Source organism: Carya illinoinensis, chromosome 1 (genome assembly GCF_018687715.1).
Source record: "Carya illinoinensis cultivar Pawnee chromosome 1, C.illinoinensisPawnee_v1, whole genome shotgun sequence".
NCBI lineage: Eukaryota > Viridiplantae > Streptophyta > Magnoliopsida > Fagales > Juglandaceae > Carya > Carya illinoinensis.
In genome coordinates, this window is record NC_056752.1 from 48,781,844 (window position 1) to 48,804,929 (window position 23,086).

Consider the following 23,086-nt stretch of genomic DNA (forward strand, 5'->3'; position numbering starts at 1 on the left):
TTTAAAATTAAATAAAATTTTATTAAAATATATTTTTTTAATATTACTTTTATGTTTTAATATATTATGTTAAGATACATCGATTTGGTGATGAGGTATTTTCTCCTAAATTGTACGCAAACATTATCTAATTTTGATATAAATTATTGAGTATTTCTCCTAAATCACTTACCAATAATATATTTAAAAAAAAATTAGTTGTAAGTATAATTACACATTAATATATATTAATTTAATATGATTAATTAAAAAATAAATTTTATTAAAAATAATTTTAATTTAAATTTTTAAATAAAAAAAATTAATATTAATATATCCATTAATACATGAATTTGTTTATATATAATAAAATTTTATATTTAATCAGAAATTTAAATGTCAAAATTTGTTTTCCCAAAAATGGAATGGCACTACAGTAAAATTTTCCAAAATGGAGGTCTGATTGCAAAGGTGGATCCTCCACCTCGTTTTCATGCCAATTGTGTTGCGAGGTTGCCAGTGGGACCCAGCTCTGGGTTTCAATTCTCATCAGTCTCACAAAGTGTACCGTCAAGAAAGACCTCACAGTTAAAACAGAAGTTTCTGGATACACAATCTGGAAAAAATATCTACCACCACCCTGCAATCTCAACCGCACATCGTGTCCGTGGCCTTGTCACACAGTCAGCAGATAATGAAACGCATGGAATTAATTGTTAAAATCGGGATATTAAATTATTCTAGTGTTATGAAAACAACCCAAAAAAAATTGTAAAAGTGATTTACTTTGTATAAAATTAGTCCGGTTTCTGGAGTGTTCTTGAGCCTTAGCGTTTGGGGGGAGGATTACGATTTCTCTCCCTTATTTTCTTCTCTCTCCTCCCCTTCTTTGCCACGAAAACCAAATGCTAAGGTTCCGTGTTGCAACCCACAAAGATGTAGTCCAAGTTTCGTAATATGCACACGTATCCTTTAGGAGTTTACGAGATCGTTTGATATTTAGGCCAATAGGTTTGTGTGAGTTAGTCGACAACGAAAGAGTGTCTTGGTTTGTGTTGCTGTTGCTTCTTCTTTTTTTTTTTCCCCGAGTTCTGTGTGTTTGTTTGGTGGGTTGGAGAATGGAAAACGGAGAAGAGAAAAGCGACGACTTCTATGCAGTCCTGGGGCTGAAAAAGGAATGCACTGCGTCGGAGCTCAGGAATGCTTATAAGAAACTTGCAATGGTTAGCGTTGGAAACCTTTCTTGTTCGCTTTTTTCGAAGGCTTTTCTTCACGATTCAATCAAATGGGTCTTCTTTTAAATCTAAAAACATCTCCTACAAAACTTTTTCTGAGCTTAGTTACTCAAATGAACATACGGGTTCCGTCCGGATCATTGAAAAACTACTGTTTTTATGATAATTTTTGAACTGTAAGAGGATTTTGGTTTACGGGATTTCCTGTACGAGAAAAAGAGAAGGGCTCGGAAACGATAAATTTTTACTGGGATATGAGGAAAACTGTGTGAATTGTAGAACCTTTTATGTAAGAAACATATTTTGCTTGTTGCGCTAGAGATGGCACCCAGATCGATGTTCAGCTTTGGGGAACTCAAAGTTCGTGGAAGAAGCAAAGAAAAAGTTCCAGGCCATCCAACAAGCCTATTCTGGTAATTATGATTTCGATTATTCTCATCTATCCCATGAAAGCATTTATTTTTAAAGGAAAAATTCAGTTACAAATATAATTATATATTAATATATCTATTAATCTAATATAATTGATTAAAAAATAAATTTTATTAATAATAATATTAATTTAAATTTTAAATATAAAATAATGATTAGTTCGTAATTTTATCTGAATTTAACAAAACTCATTTTTAAAATGTTCCGAAAGTCATGAATGCTTTTTCTTTCTTTCTTTCCTTTTTAATTCTATCTTATTGGGTCGAAATAATTTATTGGATTCACGAGATGGTGTCTTGTTCTTTCTGTGCTTTGAGTACAGTTCTCTCTGACGCGAATAAAAGGTTTCTGTACGATGTAGGAGTCTACGACAGCGATGACGACGAAAACGTAAGTTTTCATTCTCCACGACCTTGTTAACATGCGGATTAGGTTGTGGCGTTCGTGATTAGTTGGAAACGTGGTCATCTGCATCTTTCTTTGACTTTTCAAACAGTTGACCAATATTTATTGCAACCTATGGAAAACTGGTGGATTTGTTATTCCTCCAATCATTGCTCGTAAACCAGAGCATTTATTGTGGGCATCTAGGCATTTGTTAGGCTAAGCAGTACTGGGTTTTGCATCTTTTGGTACTTTTATTTTTGTCCCCGGAATCAATTTTTGCGTTTTGTAGTGATCGCAATAGCACCGTTTCAATTAGGGGTTTGACAATCTCCCGTTATTTTCGACATGGCCATTGGCCGCCAACCCTTCTTTGTCTTGTTATTTGAATATGTGTCAAAGTTTTGGATGTGGTTGTCGGTGGGAATATGAATGTGTTTTTTTTTAAAAAAAAATCAATTTCTGTTGGTTTCCTAATGGCTTGGAGCCTTAGCAAGGAACACCAAAAAAAAATAAAAAAAAAGACAACACAAAAGGAATCGCCTTTTATTTGATTTAACTTATAATCGTCGGTTACCCACAGGGAATGGGTGATTTTCTCAATGAAATGGCAGTCATGATGACCCAAACAAAGTCCAATGTAAGCTTCTATCTCTTCCTTGTTTATTGCTTTTTTACCAGGTTAAATTTCTTTTTCCAGTCCAATGAATCTATGACCCTCTTTTTTGTGAATTCCTACCTGGGATTGGAGCCGTCTTTGCTGGCTTTAGTAAAGGACAGCTTTTGCTTGGGTTGCTGGGGCTAAAATGGGTCAGTTAAAGGCCATTGGACCAACATACTTCGATTTTATTATTCATTTGGGCCCCTAGTACCTATCAAAACTATCAAGCCGTACGTAGGCCCTTAGAACCCTCGGCCTGAGCTTATCCTGAGCTCTGATTTTCCCCCCACCTCATATGATGGAAAAGTATCTCCCCCTGGTGGCTGTGATTTTGACGCTTGTGGGGTCCCTATGAAATTTGAGTTGCAAGATATTTGCCGATTTGCAGGAAACTAACTTTTATTTGTTTCCATGAAATAAACAATATGTTGTAGAAAATGACGAGAAGGTTAGCATGCGAATACTGAGGATGTCTTTAATATATTGTTATTGGGTTGTGAAATTTTACAGGAAAAGGGGGAGGAGAGCTTTGAGGAATTGCAGGAGTTGTTTGACGAGTTATTTCAAGGCGATATTGGCTCATTCGGCTCAAGCTCACAGACTACTACTTGTTCTAGTTCGTCCTCATCCTACGTGTCTTATTGTGAGACTTCTGGTTCCAGCAACAAGCGCAATTCCTCAGAGATGAATTTTGGGAAGACAAATTTGGAGGACACCTCTGCCTCTGGGTTTGGGGCCAACTTTCAGGATTTCTGTTTTGGGGTTAGTACAATCTCTCTCTTTTAATGGAGTTATAACGTAGTTATTACTCTCTCTCTCTCTCTCTCTCTCTCTCTCAAAGAATAAAGTTAGACATGTTAAGAGCTGAGAGGTTCTTACGTCAGCTGCATACTAATGCATTTTCCATGCCTAAATTATTGAAGACAGGCGGAACAGCGCCGAGATGCCAGAAAGCAGAGGGGTGTAAGAGGAGTTCCAGGAGGAGGCGGTAGACGAAGTAGTATGGCAGGAAACAAAAGTTTTCATCTGATCACGCCAGTAGGCTCAAATCCAACCTTATCCTATTGACTTGACCCTGAGAGAGAGATGATGCATCACTTAAGCAGAGATTTCCTTGGAAGTAGTCTTTTGCTCACATTGGTGGAGGCAGAATCGACAACACCCCTCCCCCCAGTGATATCATGGCTCATTGTTCTACCCCACTTCAACATTTCTAGCTGCATGCTTCGTGCTCAATCTTAATGTTTAGTTGTAATGCCCTGGTTCAATTGTTTTTTTTTTTTTTTCCCTTTTTTTCTTTGGGTTCCTTTGGAAGCCAAGTTCAGGAGATCTTCCCACTTCCCATGCTCCGATTGCTTTATTTTTAGTCGAATCTAATGAATTTGTTCCCTTCGGATTGTTCAGTATATGTATAAGACGAGATGCTGAATGTTGGACACTAGAGGCAATCAATACATTATTTGGTCTTCAGGCTGTTGGTTCCCTCATGAAATAAGTAGACAAGGTGAAAAGAAATTGCACCTTTTGACTGGTTGTGCCGAATGCCTAGGGGCACACCCAGTCAAATGTTATATTTCCTTTATGTTATAAGATTAAAATTATTAAAATTTATATGTTATATTAAAAGCTACATTAGTTTTATGCTATACGATTAATAGATATGAATAATAAATTTTATGTTTTATTAACAAGCAATTTGGCATATAATATATATAATATAATATATAAAAAACTGCATAAAAGATATATTATATATAATATTAAAAATATATAAATATTGGTTTAAACTGATCTTCAAAATATAAAAACTAGTATAAAATTGGTTTTGATCTTAAAAACCGATACCGAAATAAACCGATTATGAACGAGACGGAACTATTAACTGATCGAAAAAAAAACATTCATTTTATTTTCTTTCTAAATATTATTTAAATATTAATAATTTTAAATTAATTATTATACATTTTTCAAACTAATTTTTATAATTTTTTTAAACTTTCAATTAAAAAATAAAAAATAATTCAATCTTTCAAGTCTTAAAACACAAATAATATTAAGAAATTATTTTATAATAATATTTTAATTTTATTTAACTTTTTTTCTCTTTTCTTAGAATTTAATAAATACTTAATTTAAATTATTTTATTATTATTTACAGACTATTTCATTACTATTTATAAAATTTTTATCTCAACTCATTCTCCCATCCTCTCTTAACCAATTTTTTAAATTTTGTTTACACTAGAGCACAACTTGCCACGAATGGATCGTTTACATAGACATTCTATATTTTCCAGGGCAATAAAAAATATGGCAGTATTGTAGAAATGTTGGAGACTAGGAATATTACTTTGGGCCTATGGCCCTACATCACGTGGGTAGGAACCCACGACAAATTCCATGTGTTGAAGATACAGCTGGTCTACTTTTTGGTTCTTGTTTTTTTTTTAAAAAAGAAGTCATAGGGCCCATCATGTTCATCCAGAAATTTTGAATGCAACAATGACATGATAACAATAGTAATAAGAGTGAAGATGTAACGCACACAAGTTGGACAAGTTGCACACTCTCTCTCTCTCTCTCTCCCTATCTACTTAATTACTACTGTTTCAATCAAATTAATATACATATACTTGATTAAATGGGTCCTATATATATATATATGATATTTGAGTACTGAAAGACTTTTATATAATATTCAAACGTGGGAGAATACATCAGTTTAATATAATATATATATATATTATATATATATTGCATTTATAGTTTTTTGATTCATGGTGTGCGTGAGAGAGGGAGATATAGACAGAAGACCTTGCATGCATACACAATTTGGTCAAATCATTCATAATTAATGCATCCAGCTTGCTTATATGCCCCCTATTCATGACGTCTTTGCCTTTTTCTTAGCCGACGGATGCGTACTAGTCATTCATTTGGAGCACAAAATGAAAGGCCACTTGCTTTTGTCCCCCGCCGCCCCTGGAAGCGATGGCAACTTAGAGAACCTCGCGATAGCGTTGCTTTCCAAACTAGTTCCATTGTGTAATTTGTGTGCATGCATGCATGCATGTGTACTGCATTATCATAACGATCCTAAATGCCCATGTCCAGTGCACCAATTCAAGTTGATTGACAGTTGACACCATGACTCATAACATCATCAGCTTTATATTATGGAAAATGCTGTATGCCGCTCCAGTTGTATAGTTACAGTATACAGTTGGTTTTCTTTTGATTTTAAATGTATTGATATTTTTTTATTTAGTAATTAAAAAAGTGATTAAAAAATATAAATTACTTTTTGAAAAAAAAAATAAGCCCAAGGGTATATTCCAAGTGGTACAGTAGCCGTGTCCTCATATTATAATATATCAATACTGACTACCATTTGGAAAACATCGTACGCAATACTCACGTGAAAAATTCTATTTTTTTAATAAATGAATTACACAAAATTTGTATACATTAAACTATATTTAATGTTATTGCTCAATAAATATAATAAAATCACGATCCTAGAACAAGAGAGTCAAGTATTTTTATAGTTTCACTTATCAAATTTAGGGGCTGTTTTAATTGAGAAACTATCTCATCTCACCTTATTCTTATAATTTTTTTAAATTTTAAAATAATCATAATATTAAAATATAATATTATAATAAATGTTGTGAATTCATGAAAAAGATAGAAAATGATAGAGAGTTTTCATTATTAATCTCAATGAGCCTATGAATATCTCCATATATATAAGGTTACAAAAATCTTAATTGATGGTTAAGACTTGGTTAATAATGACAGTTAAATGTAGTTATACAATATAAGTTAGTTTATAACACTTCCCCTTTGGATGACCATATTTAAAGAATATGCCTCGTTAAAAACCTTATCAAGAAAAAACTCTATCGGAAAAAACCAATAGAGAAGGAAAAATAGTATAGTATTCATGTGTACCGTCAAATGTTTTAGGATTACCTCATTAAAACCTTGCAAAGAAAAACCCAGTGGGATAAAATCTTATTGAAGGAAAAAGAGTATAATTGGTACAAGTTTTCAAGACATTACTTCCCTTGAAATGTGCATGATAATAGGTCTTCAAGTTTTCGCATTCTAATATTCTGTACAATCTTCTTAAATATTGCAGTTGGTAATACTTTAGTAAATAAATATGTCAGATTATTACTTGACTGTATCTTCTTGACATCAATTTCACATTTATTCTCATGAATTGCAATGAGCTTCTTGTGTGGATCTAAAAGATAGTCTGCATTCGAATATCCAACTAATTGTGGACTTGATCTATGTTGATAAAATAATCACTGAGATAAGGTACTTCAAAACCAAGAATTTTTTCATCGTCTTCACAAGGACGAAATGGATCTTTTGCTCATCAAATAATCAAGCAACCATTGGAGTACTCAGAGGATGAGTTTTGTCCATATAAAAGTACTTCAAGACTTTATAATGAAATTCACCATATTGATTCAAGATCATTTTAACATTAAATTCAATACTCTTCTAGAATTGTGCTCTTCTGGAGTTCTTATAAATAATGCAGTTAGTGGAGAATTCATCAAAATTAAGCCGCTAACCTCCTTTTTCAACAAAAATGGTGGCCAGGTTTTTAGACTAGACAAGCACCGTAGGATTTTCAGCTCTTCTGTAGCTGTCAGGCGCCATAGAGTTATGATGTTACATCTCTTATCTCTTATAGAGATATGCTTCACGAGAGATGCTGTGAAGCAATAGAGATGCTTTGTCATAATTTTCTCTATAAAAGAGATATTCAGCTCATCTTCATTTGCATCTCATTTCCTTCACTTTTCTGTAATTATACTACATTCTTACTCTGCAATCTCTTTCTGCAATAGTTCAGCAATTTTCTTATGGCCAATATATGAGGTATTATGCACATCGTTCATCAATTGTTTCTGCTTCTACCACAGGTATTATAATTCAATACAATAATGATCTAACTAATAAGTCAGATAATGAAGTTATCTACAAGCTTGTGAGTCTAGCTACCCGATACTCATCATCCATTGTCGCATTTTCTTAACTACTGCAATCCAAAATTTATGGGGTTGACAAATTCTACGAAAATATTTCTATCCTTCAGCGACTTCTTTTAGAATCCAATATAAAGATATGAGCAATAAAGTAAGAGAATAGGAATTTAAAATCTTTACTTAAATCTTCTTATCGATTACCTACTTCTTTAGATAAGGATGCTATGCAGATTCTTGAAAAACAAAAGCGTTTAAAGAATGAGGCGAAATGCCTCAAATTTCTGTAATTTTGTTTTGAGATAATAAAATAATATTTCACAAATATTTATATTTGTGTTTCTATCTTCTGGTAGATGTTCTGTGTGCTCCATTTTATTTCTCTTTAATAATGCACACTTATTACAAAATCGTAATATGAATCTGAAATACTAATTACATTTAAAAGCTTGTATTTCAGAACTAATAATTTCATTCATCTCCTCCTTGAAGTCACAAGGGTTTCAGATTTATATTTCAAATATATGCAATTTTTATGAGCTCTTCTAGATCCTTAATGACATTTAAATTATCTATATAAACTGCAATGGATACTGAAAATATATGAAAATAGCTTGTTTCACATGCGTTTGGATTGTTTTAGATCAAATAAAGATTTTTGAAACTTTAGAATACATATTTCTGGATGTATTCAGATTAGAAGTTTCAGATATTTTATATCCTTAAGAGATTTTCATATATATGTCATGATCCAATGATCCATATAAATATATACAGTTAATCATGCATATCCAAACTCTTGGTAACTTTTAAAATAATAAAAATCTCAATATAATTTCAACCATTTTAAAAGCATATAAATATTGTTTCTGCGAGAAACCGACTCGTGATTTATATATCACATTTTCAGATTAGAAGTTTCAGGCATTTTATATCATTTATATAAAATATCCAATGATATTTAACAAGCATCACGTCTTTATGTATTTGGATTTCGAGTCCATATGTATCACATTTTACTAGTGATATTAATTCTACAGGAATTGTCTACGATAAACTGACTCGTGATTTATATATCACATTTTTATTTCCTTTATATAAATACCCAGTGATATTCAACAAGCATCACCTTTTTAGGTGTTTGGACTACAAGCTCATATGCATCATATTTTACTAGTGATATCAATTCTGCAGGAATTGTTTCTTTCAAATTTGGTCAATATTTTATACGTCGGTATTCTTCGACGGTTCTTGATTCACTCATTACTTCTGGTAATGTCAATTGTCATCTTATATGAAAATACGTTGTCGACAAATGTTTTATTTCTATCTGGAATTTCTCTTTTATTCATGAAATGTATCGAAATCTTGTTATTTTCAGATACATGTCCCTCTTTAAGGGAAGATATTTCATAAAAAATCTATTCAGGATGCACTTTTTAGGAGATTTATAATCTTCAAGAGTTTATATGAGAGAATTTTATACAAAAAATTTAGATGAATTTTATTGCTTGTTTTGTGGATATAGCCTCTTCAGGAGCACCAAATTATTTGTGTTTTTCTCTTTTGAGATGTTTTATCTTTTGTATCAATAGGTCTCACATACTTTTAGACTTTTCTTATGTTTATTAGACTGCTAAATTTCTTAATTGTCATACGAGGACTTCAATCATCGCTAGGATTTTAGCAGTTAGAATATGAGACATTTTTATCTTATTGCATCCATAATTTAATTATCATCTGAATTTCTAGTTCACTTATGATAATCAAGATAACGTCGAATTATTTCATTTTATTTGCTTCTAGGAAATTTTTCTTTCTACTCCTGGTGGTAAGATTTTATAGTAAAAGAATCTTCTGGTTCTTTTATGGACGTCCATATGAAAATTATTCAACTTATCGTAATTGATTTTGGATGATTAAGATAATCATGAAAAAGATACAAATATTTTGAATCATATCACTTTTGATGCATCATAATATTTAATTTAATAATTGTATAATATCATTTCAAAGAGAAAGCGGGTAATCTTTTCAATATGAGCTTCTGACCCGACATCATAAAGGTATTATATATATTCATTACCACGTCCAATCTCTTAATTCCTTTTGAATAAAAATGCATTACTTTTCACTTCAGGAAATAAAATAATATAAATCCAATATCATTCACTTCAATGAATGATGTGAAACTATTAGGACGTGACTAATGATTTCTTAACAAAAATTCATTATTTTGCTTACCCTTTAGAAGACCAGATATAAATTTGGAATATATTGCTACTTTAGGAGCACACTCGATATGGCTACTTCAAGAGTACATTCGAGGCATTCATTTTAAACATATATTTTTTAGTGACTTTTCTCTACACAATTTCAATTATGCAACTTTAGGTGCATTAATCATAATGAGCTTTTGGTACACATATCACTCATTTAAACTATGAGATACTCAATAAAATTATTGATTTAGAGCGGTCCTTTAGGGATGCTCAATTTCGATTCCAAGATAAATCATATCATCAATAATTCATAACAAGTATAAAAAGAATAAATAAAACTTGTATATAAATTATGTGAATAAAAAAAAATTTACCATAGGTATAACTGAAATGTAAATTATGAAAATTTTAATTCACCATAGATATAACTGATATGTAAACTATGTGAATAAATATAGAATTTTATCAAATAATAATAATGAATATAATTTTTAAGACTCACATTAGAGATTGAAAATAATATATTAAAAAACTTACTTAAAGTCGAAGACCACAAGCTCCAGAATCATCAGAACCTTCGTGTAACTTGGATAAACAAGTCATTTTATGGTTGGCATGCCATTTTTGACTAATGGTTTCCATTAATGTTTTTTCCTGACGAGAGCCACGACATAAAAACTTTTTATGATTGGCATAACATATTTGAATAATGATAACATGTTGAATATCGGCTTCCAGTGCTTTCAGATAATCATTGAACCAAGACTTTACCATGCTCGTGATCTCACCTGGCGCAAACATTGAGGGCCCCACGTTTATGGCTCAAGATCCCACACTGCTTTAGCACATGTCGGAGCAGTACACCATGCCACATCGATGTGGAGACCTCGGCTGCTCCCTAGTTGAAACCAACGGTCTGTTTTACCATATTCTGCTTTTTCTGTCTGTTTCCCGCGCATACAAGAGTGACCGGTAACTCGAGGGTTTTGAACTCGGTGACAAGTTCGTCCCTGGTGAATCGGGCAAGTTGCTCGATGTCTCAGTCCTCCCACCTGGTCTTGGGGATAGCCCCTTGGTTGCGAACATAGTGGAGTGGCACTGAGGTGATGAACTCGTGGTTCATGAGCCGAGTCAGGGGTGGCTCCAAGGGGTGCTTCCCTCAGATCTGATCACTATGAACTTAGATCTAATCCTTAGGGGAAAGGATCAAGTAGAGCGGTATCCACAATCAGCAATGGAACCGAATTGAGAGTATGGGTAAATGCATATACATAGAGAATTTAGATAGATAAAATTTTAGAAAGAAAACTGGAGATAAAATTTCAGGTCTCGTTTGCTGCGGAGTATGATCCTTTGCTGATGGGGATTGGATATAGAGATAGCACCGCGGTTGTCGTGCGCATGGTTGCCATGGTGGCCTACGTTTATACTAGTAGAGATCCATTTTGAATCTGCCAAGCATTCCGTTCGGCTAGTGTTCTCCCTCTGGTTCTAGTTTGACGGTATCGGTGGAGAGTTCACCGTAGATATCACCACCAGCCTCCTCATCTCGATCCTCAAGTGCCGTCGTTCCCGACATTGATCCGGCAAATCGTCGTCATCACTCAGCATCCTCCAAAGACATACGTCATTGAAAACCCCCACCAACCACAATCTTCGATAAACTGATCAGGTTGCCTGTAAACATTTCCTTCAATCTAAACAATCAGTAGAACATATAAAAACATCAGAGGGAAGTGTGTTGTTTCCTCTCTGTAACTTCCTTACGCTTCGAGAACCGTAATAGAAACAGAGAGAGATATGCAACGTGTTCTGCGTTCTTAGCACTAGAAAAGAAGATTTAAGATCGAGCCTTAGCACTAGAAACTCATAATCCAATTTTGACAAGGATTAGAGAAACTAGAGAGAGAGAAATGGTAGCTGGAGGAGGAAGAATTTTTCTCACATAGTGCTGATAACGTGTTGTGAATTCATAAAAAAGATAGAAAATGAGAGAGTTTTCATTATTAATCTCAATGAACCTATGAATATCCACATATATATAGGGATACAAAGGTCTTAATTGACGGCTAAGGCCTGGTCAATAATGACGACTAAATGTGGTTATACAATACAAGTTAGTTTATAACAATAATATCTTATTCAAATTTTAATTTTTATATAAAACTATCTCATCTCATCTCATTATATAAACAATCTCTTAATTAACGAGCTAAAGTGAAAATGAATTTTGGGATAATATTTTTTTAATTTTCTATGTTAATTCTTTCTTGCTCCCAAGTTTTTGATCCATGATTGTATCAACTCCTTAATTCAAAATGGAAACGAAGAGAAGTTACCAGGATTAAAAAGGAAATAAAGTATCAATATCCAAATATAAATTACAAGGCCCAATCGCCGTGAAAGAATTAGCCCAAAGTCCATAAAACTTAGATTTAAGACCTTCATGAAGATCCAAATATCATTACCAATTTACGATTTGTAGGAATAAACTTTTCAGTGCTTTAGTTTTGGACGTGTCATTGTCATGCATAATATAATGGCCTTAAAAAACACATTTAAAAATAGAGTAGTCCAATTTAAAAATAAATAAATAAAAATACAGTAGTCCACCCTGGGACCCCTGGCTATGGATGCCATTTGGGCCCTTTTGGACGGTTCCATGATGGGCCGCCACTTTTTTTTTTTTTTTTTTTTATAACTGTTTTAGTGGTGGGTAGTAATGTAATTCTCTTATAAATAATTTATAAAATTAATATTAACATTTTTCTTCTGCTTTACTTTAACTCTCTAGTCTAAACCACAAGTTTGATTCTGGAAATTTAGTGGTCATCCGTGCTCTATTTGCATACTTTATTTTTTCATTATAAGTGAAAATTATTAATAAAATTATGATACCATTTTATTCTTAAATAAATTAAATAACATTTTAAGAACATGTACTTGATGATTCGGGATAATTACTTATTTGTTAAAGATGTGTTTCCCCGCCACCCACCACATGGATTATCTGTAACAAATGAAGGGGTGACATTAGTTACCCTGTGAAATCTCCGATGTGAAAGTCAGAATAATAATATGATAGTAAGAATATATAATAAATCAAATTAAGGATTTGTTAACTCTTGTAAGTTATTTATAGAGATTATTTTCTTAGAGTGATAGAAGTTTAATTAGTCTTATAAAGTCTTTTCTTTTAAAAAATGTAAGTTCATCTTCTACTAGAAGTGAGAGTCATTTTCTTCTTAAAAGTCTGAATCTATTATTCTTATCTCTTCTTATTCTTATCTCTTAACTAAATTATAAGTTGTGGAATTGATTACTAAATGGTACAAATATCCCTTCCACCATCAATGCCATTATTACTTTTAAAGTTAATGGAAGCAAGTGAATTGGGTCTAAGGTAACTTTTTTGATATCCATGATAATAATTTTCTGTTCTTTCTTTTTCTTTTTTATTTCATATTGTTTTAAAGTGAAGCGGACAATTACTTTATTTATTTTTATTATTTTTTTGTTTGGTTCGATGACTGAACTATATGAAAGGATTCATTCCTGTTGTGAAAAATGATGGTAATAAAGTAAAAATAAATACAAACAAATTAATCACATAATAGAAAATTAATGTGATTTGACAACGTGTTAACGTCTATCTAGATATAGAAAATTTTATTAATTGGGGAATCACAAATACACTTTGGGTCAAAATTAACTATTAAGAACCAACTGTACTATTTATTAAGTACATATTTATAATGTCAAGTGGTAGAAATCATATCTTTCACTTTACTATTTTATTTGCTCGAGTGGAGTATTGAGTGCACCTCTATCAAATTCTCTTACCAATATTTACTCGAGCAACATGTTAAGCAAGTTTAAAGCGAATCCTCTCCCTGAACTTTGCTCGAACTAGGTGTCACACGAACAACGAGCGAACTTTATGCTCGTTACTTCTCGACTCGCAAACAATGCCAAAACCTTTTAATGCAACGGCTCAAGCAAGCAAATATTGGCCAATCCTGATTGAAAATTTACTAAAAAATCATAATATATTTTTATCGGATTAGGTCATCAAATCGAACAAACACGTCAATAAATCAGACTCTACAAATCGAACAATTCCACCTCTCATTTGATCTCAATTTTTTGACATGACATTTAAAACAAAAAAAATACATGTTCCAGTACACATTAAGTACTGTAAACTAGTATCTATTTTAGTGCCTAGCTGCGCGCAGCATAGCTAATAAACAACCAGAAACAAATAAGATGCGTGGTGGGACATATGACCTAATTAATGATGCCTTAATTCTATGAACAACAAAAGAAGACATTACTGAAAACAAATATTAAATATATAGTTCCTTTTCTCTCACCATCGTTTCTTTACCTAACCAACATGAATTATTAGAGACGGTAATGCATTTTAACTAGCGCAATATTAGACTCATTTGATCAACAAGACTTTCATTCAGAGTCGTGATCATGTAGAGTCTTGTAAATAAAGTCTTTGTGGGGGCCATTACATTAATTAATCCAATTTGAAGAATTTCCATGCAAACTCTGGTGGGATTAATAATATTAATTAATGGAATTCAAATGGTCATCGCATATTCTATGATCTTCAGATTCATAAAAGATCCCATCTTTGTGGGAATGTATATGAAGCCATTTGAAACATTGGTATCCACTTTTCAAGACTTTGGGAACTTCTATAATCATTTATATTCTGTACTCGATCGTATTTAATATTTATACACCTCATTTGATACGTTCATTTGATATCTATAATAGTATAGGATTTTATCTTGCAACAGAGAAAAATTATATTTCAAAGATTCTTAAAAATAAGTCAAATATGAACTCATTCTTACAAAACAGCAAAAGTAGACATCACATCCTTAGGCATGACTTGGATCGATGTTTTAATTAAGGCGTACTCATTAGGCCTGGCGCCCTTGGATTAACGAGTCTCCATTGGTATCCTACTACACCTACTGGGATGAGATTAAGACTTGTTTGGACATTTATAATATTTCATAATATCCGTAAATAGTAGTGACATGCATGGTTTATAAATATTAAATAATAATAAAAATATTTGGATTAAGATCTTTTATTGAGTTTAGAAAAATGAGAGAGAAAAAAATTAAATTAAAATATTATTTTAATATTTTAAAAAATTATATTATTTTTTATATTTTATTTGAAAGTTTACGAAATTTGTAATCATTAGTTTAAAAGATTGAATATTTAAAATTAAAAAGTATTTTGTGTTTTAATAATGTTTAAAAAAAGAATTTTGTTACATATAGTTACTTTTATGTACTATTTACGTATTCTATTAATATGATTGGTCAAAACAGTTATTTTATATTAAAAAAAATGATACGACCAATCACATTAATATAATACATAAAAAGTAAATAAAAATAACTACACATAAATTTTTATTAAAAAAAATATATCTGAAAATATTTAAAAAATACCTTATAGGGCCAAATAATATATTAAGATCTTCCTCGATCTCAATAATTTTGTTTGGGAAGTGATAGAATGTCAATCTCCCTCCTGACCCACGTTTGTGTTTACTCAAGAAAATCAACCTTTTGAACGAAAAATTACGAGGGCATATGTAAATCTTTGTCCACCGGTCAACAAAATATAGAAAATGACATATTATCATACATTAAATATTTGTAAAAAATGCTTATCTTTCCCTTTTGATTTGCATTACTTTACATCACAACTAATTAAATAATAATAGAGTAAATAAATATTTTCTCTTAATTTGCTACTTCATTATTATTGACTATTTTTAAATAAATTTTTTAGTTAAATTGAGGTGAATTGATTTAGTAAGTCAAATTATAAAATTAATTTTATTATTAAATAAATTAAAAAAAATTACATAAAATCACGTTAATTTATAAATTTAAAATCTCAATTTTTATTTATTTAAAAATAATATTGATGCCAACATTGTTGAAATATTAAAAGGTCAAGGAGCAAGTTGATCTGTAGCGCCTAACTCTGATATTATTCGAACGGTCAATTATCTTTGTATAATAGTCATATAATTTACGTCTCATACGGAAAATAAGATAATCCTCCTGGCCCATTTTACACCCAATGCAAGTCTTAATCATGCAGGTTTGTAAGATTTTTAGAAAATTTGGTCCCGTCCTCACATATAATAATAATATGGCCATATGCTTTTATTGGTTTCACTTATCATGCATTAATTATTGAAAAGGGTTTGGCAGGAAAATCCCTTGCTGCTCCCTTGCATTTCGACAATGATCTGTATACGTACGTATAACTATATAAACACCGTATTGTTGGGGGTATGAGTATATTTTAGATTTAGAAATAGTTATTGATTGTCTAAGCGGCACGTATTTATTTTAAAAAATAATAAAATATATAATTAAAAAATTAAATTTTTTATGTGAATTGTATAGATTATATATTTTTTAACTGTAAATATTAATTTTTTTTTAAAATTATATGATTATTAATTATATTTATTGATGTGACATATTAATATATATCTTTTTTCAGCCTATTTCAACTCGGCATTGTAGTCACGATAAGGCCAGAAACTTCACTTTACCAATTAAGCCAGAAAAGTCCTTTCTAATAAATTAGTAAAACAATCATGAAGACGAGATTAATGCGTCCCAAAATATCGGATTTGTGGAATATCGAGTAAAATTACGTTTTGAATTTGTAGGTATATTTGAACTCACGGAACATAATTAAAAATAATAAAATTTAAAATGACGGATGCAATATCCCAATCAGGGTGGACCTCAACATCTAGATTCTAGATTTGCTTCAACCTTATCCCATTGACGTGTAACATATTTATTTCCTTAGTGGGGGCCACCTGTCCAACAACTTGACTCAGTCTCTTCTTCCGATAACTTTGGCATCGCTTGGTGCTTTTCTCCTTCTCGGCTCGACTAAAATCATTCGGCTGGCTGGCTGCTCAATTTCTCCTCTGATTTTTACATTCAAATTAAATTGTCATTAACGAACGATCTACTGTATGATCTATTATTACTTACTCTGTAGTACCATAACTACCCATGCATGTGACCTCTATATATATATATGCAATTTTTTTCGTTTGATGGACGTCTTTATTTATCTTTCAAAAATTTTATATATAATTATTTGTACGTATTTTTTATATACTTTATTAATATAATTGATTCTATCATTTTTTTAATATAAAATAATTATTTTAATCAATTATATTAATATAATATGTAAAAATATATAAAAACGACTGTACGTAACATAGCTTTTTATCTTTTATGGGTCATTTCAAAATTCATGAGCTATTATAGGCTAAATTTTTCTACTAAAATTACAATACCGATGGCTATAATTAAGATGGCTATTCTTTCTCTGTCGTTGATAACAACGATCGTTAAGAGAGATTTATTTGAATTGCCCATTAATTATACAAACGATTCTTTGTTTGGGTTCTCTATCTTGCTCACTTTTAGAGTAGTTTTCGAATTTTTAGTTAATTTTTGGGGGCAAATCAGGTAATTAACTGCATTCAAGTTATAATTAGTCTTGTACGTGGTACTGTGTATATAAACAAATCAATTAATTAAATGGATCCGGAAACTTTGGAATTTGAACATGCAATTCAAGTATGACGTTAATCGATCATCATATTCTTAATTGCATGTATTATATTAAACCTCATGCATGTATATTAATTAAGAGCTAGTAATGATCTTGACCCGTTGTTAACGATCGAGATGATCTGGATGAGATTAATGATGTGGAATTATAAATTACCAACGACGGCGACCCACATGGTTAATTTAACCATACCCCAAATAGATTTGATGGCTCCAAACAAAGCCATATTAGCCGGAGCTACCCCCACTCAAATTTAGCCGTCAAACATCTTATCCTCTACCTTTCTCATGCTCAGAACTTCCCCTATAAAAAAAACCCTAGAGTTACATCTTTCTTCGCAGAAGAAAGATACAACTCTTTCTACCCATTGTTCCCCCATCTTCTGATCTCCTTCGTTTCGTTCCCCCATCTCTTCGTATATATACTTATTTTGTAAAGCTAGCAGCTAGCTAGGCCGGTCTAAAGCTAATATTTCAGATACACAAAATAAGTATATATATATCTTATACTTACCAGCTTAAACGTATAATACACGTACATACACGTAAAGCCGTTCTGGTTGTTACACAGAAAAGAAGTCATGGGTTTCCTTCACAAGCTTTGGGACGAAACACTTGCCGGTCCGGCACCAGACACCGGCCTCGGCAAACTGCGCAAGTATGATTCATTTTCAGCCACACGATCGCCTCCTATGGTAGCCAATGAGGTGCCTATCACTCGGAGCATTACCATTCTTAGGTCTAACTCCAATTTTAGAAACCTTTCGGTTGATCCCGGTTCGGCACCAGAATCTCCGGCGGGGCCAAGCAACCCTGAGTCACCTCTAACACGTAAGTTTAATTAATTAATTACCCCCCTCCCCTACCCCTGGTCTCTCTGATCTCTTGCATGCATGAAATATATCAGAGGGTATGGAGATCATGCTGTTGTTTTTCTTAGACGGTTTTCTTGCTTCTGGAAAAGGAGTAGGAAATGGAAAAGGAGTAAGAAAAAGAAAAGAATAGATTTATTATATCAATAGAGATGGTTGGATGGAAATGAATAGGGTAAAACATGAAGCTCTCTTTGTTAGTATTATTTCAGGAGGTTCATCGAGGCAAAAAAACAGAGTGATTAATGGTTGGAAAAGAAATAATAAATATCTTATTTAGTATCTTATGTACTGAAGATAGAGGTTGAAATTTATGCTTTAGGATTAACACGCTCTTCCTCTCTTTTTTTAAAAAATTGATTTGTGAACAAGCGAAAATTGTTCAGACTAGCTATTTATTATAAAAACGATTATTTCATATCAAAATAAGTCTATTTTATTATAAATAATATATGACAAATACTCGTTTTTCTTTATAGTGACGATCGAGGCCAGGCATGCCAGTTAGTTGTCATGTTGATTGCTAAAAAATCTTGGCCGCCTGGAAAGGGATGAATGCCAATTCATTATATTATATCCTGTTAATGGGGCCCTGATTCATCATTTGCATGGTTATTAAAGTAGTGGACTATTTTTTCAAATACATGTTTCATTGTCGTATATGTGCTTTCTCAGCAGCCAAACAAGCCTTTTCTTTTCTTTTCTAAATGAAGAAATCAAAGTAAGACTTTGTTTATGTTGTATTATATGTGGTTTATATGGGTTTTGGTTAATTTGCATGCAGCGGGGACACCAGGCGGAGACTTCAGGAAACTTACGAGGAGAAAAACGCCAGCCGGGGCATTAGAACAGGCTGAGTCAAGAAGTCCGACCGCTTATGATTGGTTCACTCTCTTTTATTTACTTTTCAGAATGACATATATGCCCTTATCATTCTGGCAGTACTGTCCATACCGGAGTACTGAAAATTGTCCATATACATCCCTGAAACTGACCTTTAGATACGTAACCGAACTATCTTATTATAATTTTTTTAAATTTATATATATATAAAATATAATAAATAATTTATTTTTTTTTAATTTTAAATAAAATTTATATTAAAAAATTATATTAAAATAATATTTTATTTAACTTTTAATAAAATATCTCATCTCTTCTGAACTGTATAATTAAATAAGATCTATTCCGACTTTTTGAATATATTTATCCTTTCTAGGCAAATATGACTCTAACAAAAATTCACTACGAATTTCTCTCGTACTAGTTTATTCCAATCAAAATATTAGTTTTTTTTTTTTTTTTCTTTTTAACAAGTTTGAAATCATTAATTTCATGAACAATTACAAGCTTTTAGTTCCTAGCTATAAAAATGACATGGTAAAAAAAATCTGGCAAAAAAAAAGGAGAAAATTGTAATTTAGGGAAATGTGCATGCCTATATATATACCGGCGGGATCCTGATCGTCATCTCCTACATGTGTTTCAGGATAGTGATTACTACTGCTTTGGATCGTTGAGGGAGCAAGTGGCGATTTTGTTTCAGCTTTCAAGCATCAGCAGAAATATATTATATATGTATCTATATATATATATATATATAATATTTGTACATATGTATATATAATATAGAGAGAGCCCTAGCCTTAGCCATATGGCTATATATGGTCTCTTATGCGTCTACATGTAAATATAACAAAGTATTAATTAGACTAGTACTAAAAATATATAATAAAATGGCTGGCATGGCTTAATTGGATGAAGAATATTCAAAGAAATGAAGAACCAATGCTTTGGATGGAGTTTCCAAATTAGGAGGAAAGCCGAGGGCTGCATGTAGCCTGCAGGCCAGGGATGGATAGCCGGCTTTGTTAATGAAGCCTAATGAACCGATGCAGCTTTGGGGTGACCGAGATTTGGAGGCTCGTTATTATTGTTTTCTTTGCTTAATTTCTTCATTAATATTCCCCTTCCTGAGCCTGTACTCTGCATGTTGATCTGTGCGTGATCTCTTTATTTGTAAATATGGACTGTGTTTTGAATCCTCCCTCAATGCAGCAACTGATGATCTAAATGGAGCTAGTGAAAGTTAATATTGTATTCTATTATATATCTATTCTATTATAATAAGTGATTATCTAACTGTAAATAGTAATTTTTGTTATTTTTCGCCAAATTTTCTTGTTTTTCATTAAGTCTGTTAAGTTTTATTTTACCAAAAGGCCCTTGACTATTTGATGTGTACCTCCATCGTAGAATTTAATGAAAGATCATGTTTTACCAAAACGTCATTAATAACCCCACAGCGCACATGAATTGACATATCTTTTTCATGTCATTTTTGTTCTAAGAGTATACTTATTTTCCTTTCTTTTCGTTTTAATTTTTTTAAATAAAAAAAATTAAAATGACTTCACTTTTTAGAACATAAAACATTTTCATTGTAAAATTTAATTTTAAGTAAATTTAACTAATAAAATACTTAAAACACTTAATATATAATATTAATTATTAATTTAATTAGAATATAATTATCATTAATATTAATATTTAATATGATTAATTTGATCAGAATATAATTATTATTAATAACTTAATTAAAATGTGATAAAATTAAAAATTAAAAAATTATTAAATTAATGATATTTTATTATTATATAGAGAGTAAATTGATAATCCAATATAAATGTAGATCAATACTCATATTTTCACTACAACATTTTGTGGCTTTTGCCACGAATTCTTTTTCTGCGGATATCCGTCGTGGAAAAAAGTGGCCTTTTGCCACTAAATTGATTGGAGAGAATAAACATACGCATTTTCCCATGAAATTGTCTTAGTGGATAATGTTTGATGGCAAAAGATTTTTCTCTACCACATCTGTAGTTTTTGTGATTAACTTGTTTCCTGGATAATAAATATGGGCAACATATAGACCTTTAGTGGAAAAATAATTATTGTGACGAGTTAAATTGACGTTTTACCACAGATTAAAGTCGTCGCAAAAAACTATTCGATTATCACCTTCATCATCGTGGCTTATTGTTTTTTCCGGCTACTAAATAAGTAATTCCCACAAATATTACTCCCCACAAAAATCTCTACATATTTTTAAATAGAAGAATATTATACATTAGCCTATTGTATACCCACACTCACACTTGACGTCGATTATCTTTCTTTAATTTTTTTAGAAATTTATTTCAGATATTTAAAATATTAATTATTTTTTTTTAAATTTATCGAATTTCTCACTGAATTTATTTTTTGATTTTTTTAGTTGTAAAAATTATTTTGATGTGCTTTATTGTTATTAATTATTATTTTCTAGTTGATAAATTTTATTATTTTATTTTACTAAATCACTGCATTTAAATTATATTATTTTTTTTTATCATTCTAAAATCATACCCGTTAGATATATTTTAAGACCCAGATTAAAAATTCTACACCTTATTTTTTTCCCTTCAATTTTTTGCCTCCTTTTCTTTTTTTCCTTTTTCCTTTTTCTTTCTTCTTTCTTCTTTCTTCTTCTTTTTCTCCTTATTTCTCCTCCAGCACTGCGCGACCCAGCCCCCAGATCTGCCGTCCTCCACCCAGCCACGCCGTCGGCCTCCGTCCGGTGACACCGCCCAGCCCACCAGCTCCCCCACACGCCGGCGACCTCCCCCACCCCAACCTCCCTTCCCCACGCTCTCTCTCTCCTCCCCGATGGCCGTGCGAAACCCATTCGGGGTGTGGGTTGTTGCGCCGCCGTGCGCCGCCCATTTCTCTCGCCGTTGCTCCCATTCTCTTCCCCATCAGCTGGCGACCTCACCCCTCTATTTTCAGCCCCTCTCGCGCCGCCAAACTCCTCCACGAACGGCTGCAAGCCGCCGCCCAAAATCCTCCCCACGCTGCCGTCGCACCACCATTGGCCACCATCTTCTCACCATTTCATTACCGGCCCTTTAGCAACCCAAACCACCCTTCCCTAGCCCCGATCCGCCACCCATGAAGCCCCACCCGCCACCTCCGGTTCTAAAGGCTTAGTTTATTGCTTAATTTTTGCTTAGTTTATATTTATTGCTTAATTTAGTTTATTGCTTAGTTTATATTTATTGTTTAATTTTTTTTTTTGTAGAACTTGAAGTTGGTAGAACTTGATGTGGGTTTCTTGATATATTTACGCCTTCTTGATGTTAATCGGTTAAAAATTACATTATTCTACTGATTTCTTTATGCCATGACAATAGGGGCAACCCCAAAGGCAATACTGAATTTGATGGGCTCATATGGATTGACCATTTTTCATGTGAAAAGTCATCTGCAGGTATTACAACTTTCTTTCAAGTAGGTGTGCTTTAGATTTCACATGGAGTAGTTTATCTCAACTAATTTCAGACTTTGTATATGTATTTGATCCAAATGTAGGCTCCTTGAATATTTATACTTATTTCTACTCTTTTTAATATTGAGAAGATCTTCTATTTTTAATATTGAGTTTGATTAATAGTTTTGATTATGTTTAACCTTTATGACTATGTGTTAAACTAGTGGATATGAGAATTTATTTTTTTTAACACTTTTCTTCAAGATTAATAGTCTAAGTAAGCAACCAACGATTTTGTTCAAACTAGTAGGTTCTA

General features: G+C 32.0%; 2 protein-coding genes across 6 annotated transcripts; both read left to right on the top strand.

The window, feature by feature from the left end:
• The first annotated feature begins 743 nt into the window (after window positions 1–743).
• On the top strand, window positions 744–4,161 carry LOC122280092 (chaperone protein DnaJ-like). 4 transcript variants are annotated; one of them, XM_043091063.1, is made up of 6 exons: window positions 749–1,202; window positions 1,534–1,627; window positions 1,969–2,036; window positions 2,614–2,670; window positions 3,202–3,453; window positions 3,619–4,161. In XM_043091063.1, exons 1-6 carry the CDS (start codon window positions 1,098–1,100, stop codon window positions 3,757–3,759), a joined length of 717 nt encoding a protein of 238 aa, XP_042946997.1. In that variant the 5' UTR covers window positions 749–1,097; the 3' UTR covers window positions 3,760–4,161. The 4 variants fall into 4 exon arrangements, with proteins under 4 accessions (XP_042947003.1, XP_042947019.1, XP_042946997.1 ...); XM_043091077.1 differs by having other exon boundaries at window positions 752–1,202; window positions 3,615–4,161; XM_043091069.1 differs by lacking the exon at window positions 2,614–2,670 and having other exon boundaries at window positions 744–1,202.
• A 13,742-nt stretch (window positions 4,162–17,903) lies between these two features.
• Window positions 17,904–20,600, top strand: LOC122280118 (dormancy-associated protein homolog 4). 2 transcript variants are annotated; one of them, XM_043091095.1, is made up of 3 exons: window positions 17,904–18,417; window positions 19,243–19,342; window positions 19,948–20,600. In XM_043091095.1, exons 1-3 carry the CDS (start codon window positions 18,168–18,170, stop codon window positions 19,976–19,978), a joined length of 381 nt encoding a protein of 126 aa, XP_042947029.1. In that variant the 5' UTR covers window positions 17,904–18,167; the 3' UTR covers window positions 19,979–20,600. The 2 variants fall into 2 exon arrangements, with proteins under 2 accessions (XP_042947029.1, XP_042947036.1); XM_043091102.1 differs by having other exon boundaries at window positions 19,243–19,323.
• The last annotated feature ends 2,486 nt before the right edge of the window (window positions 20,601–23,086 follow it).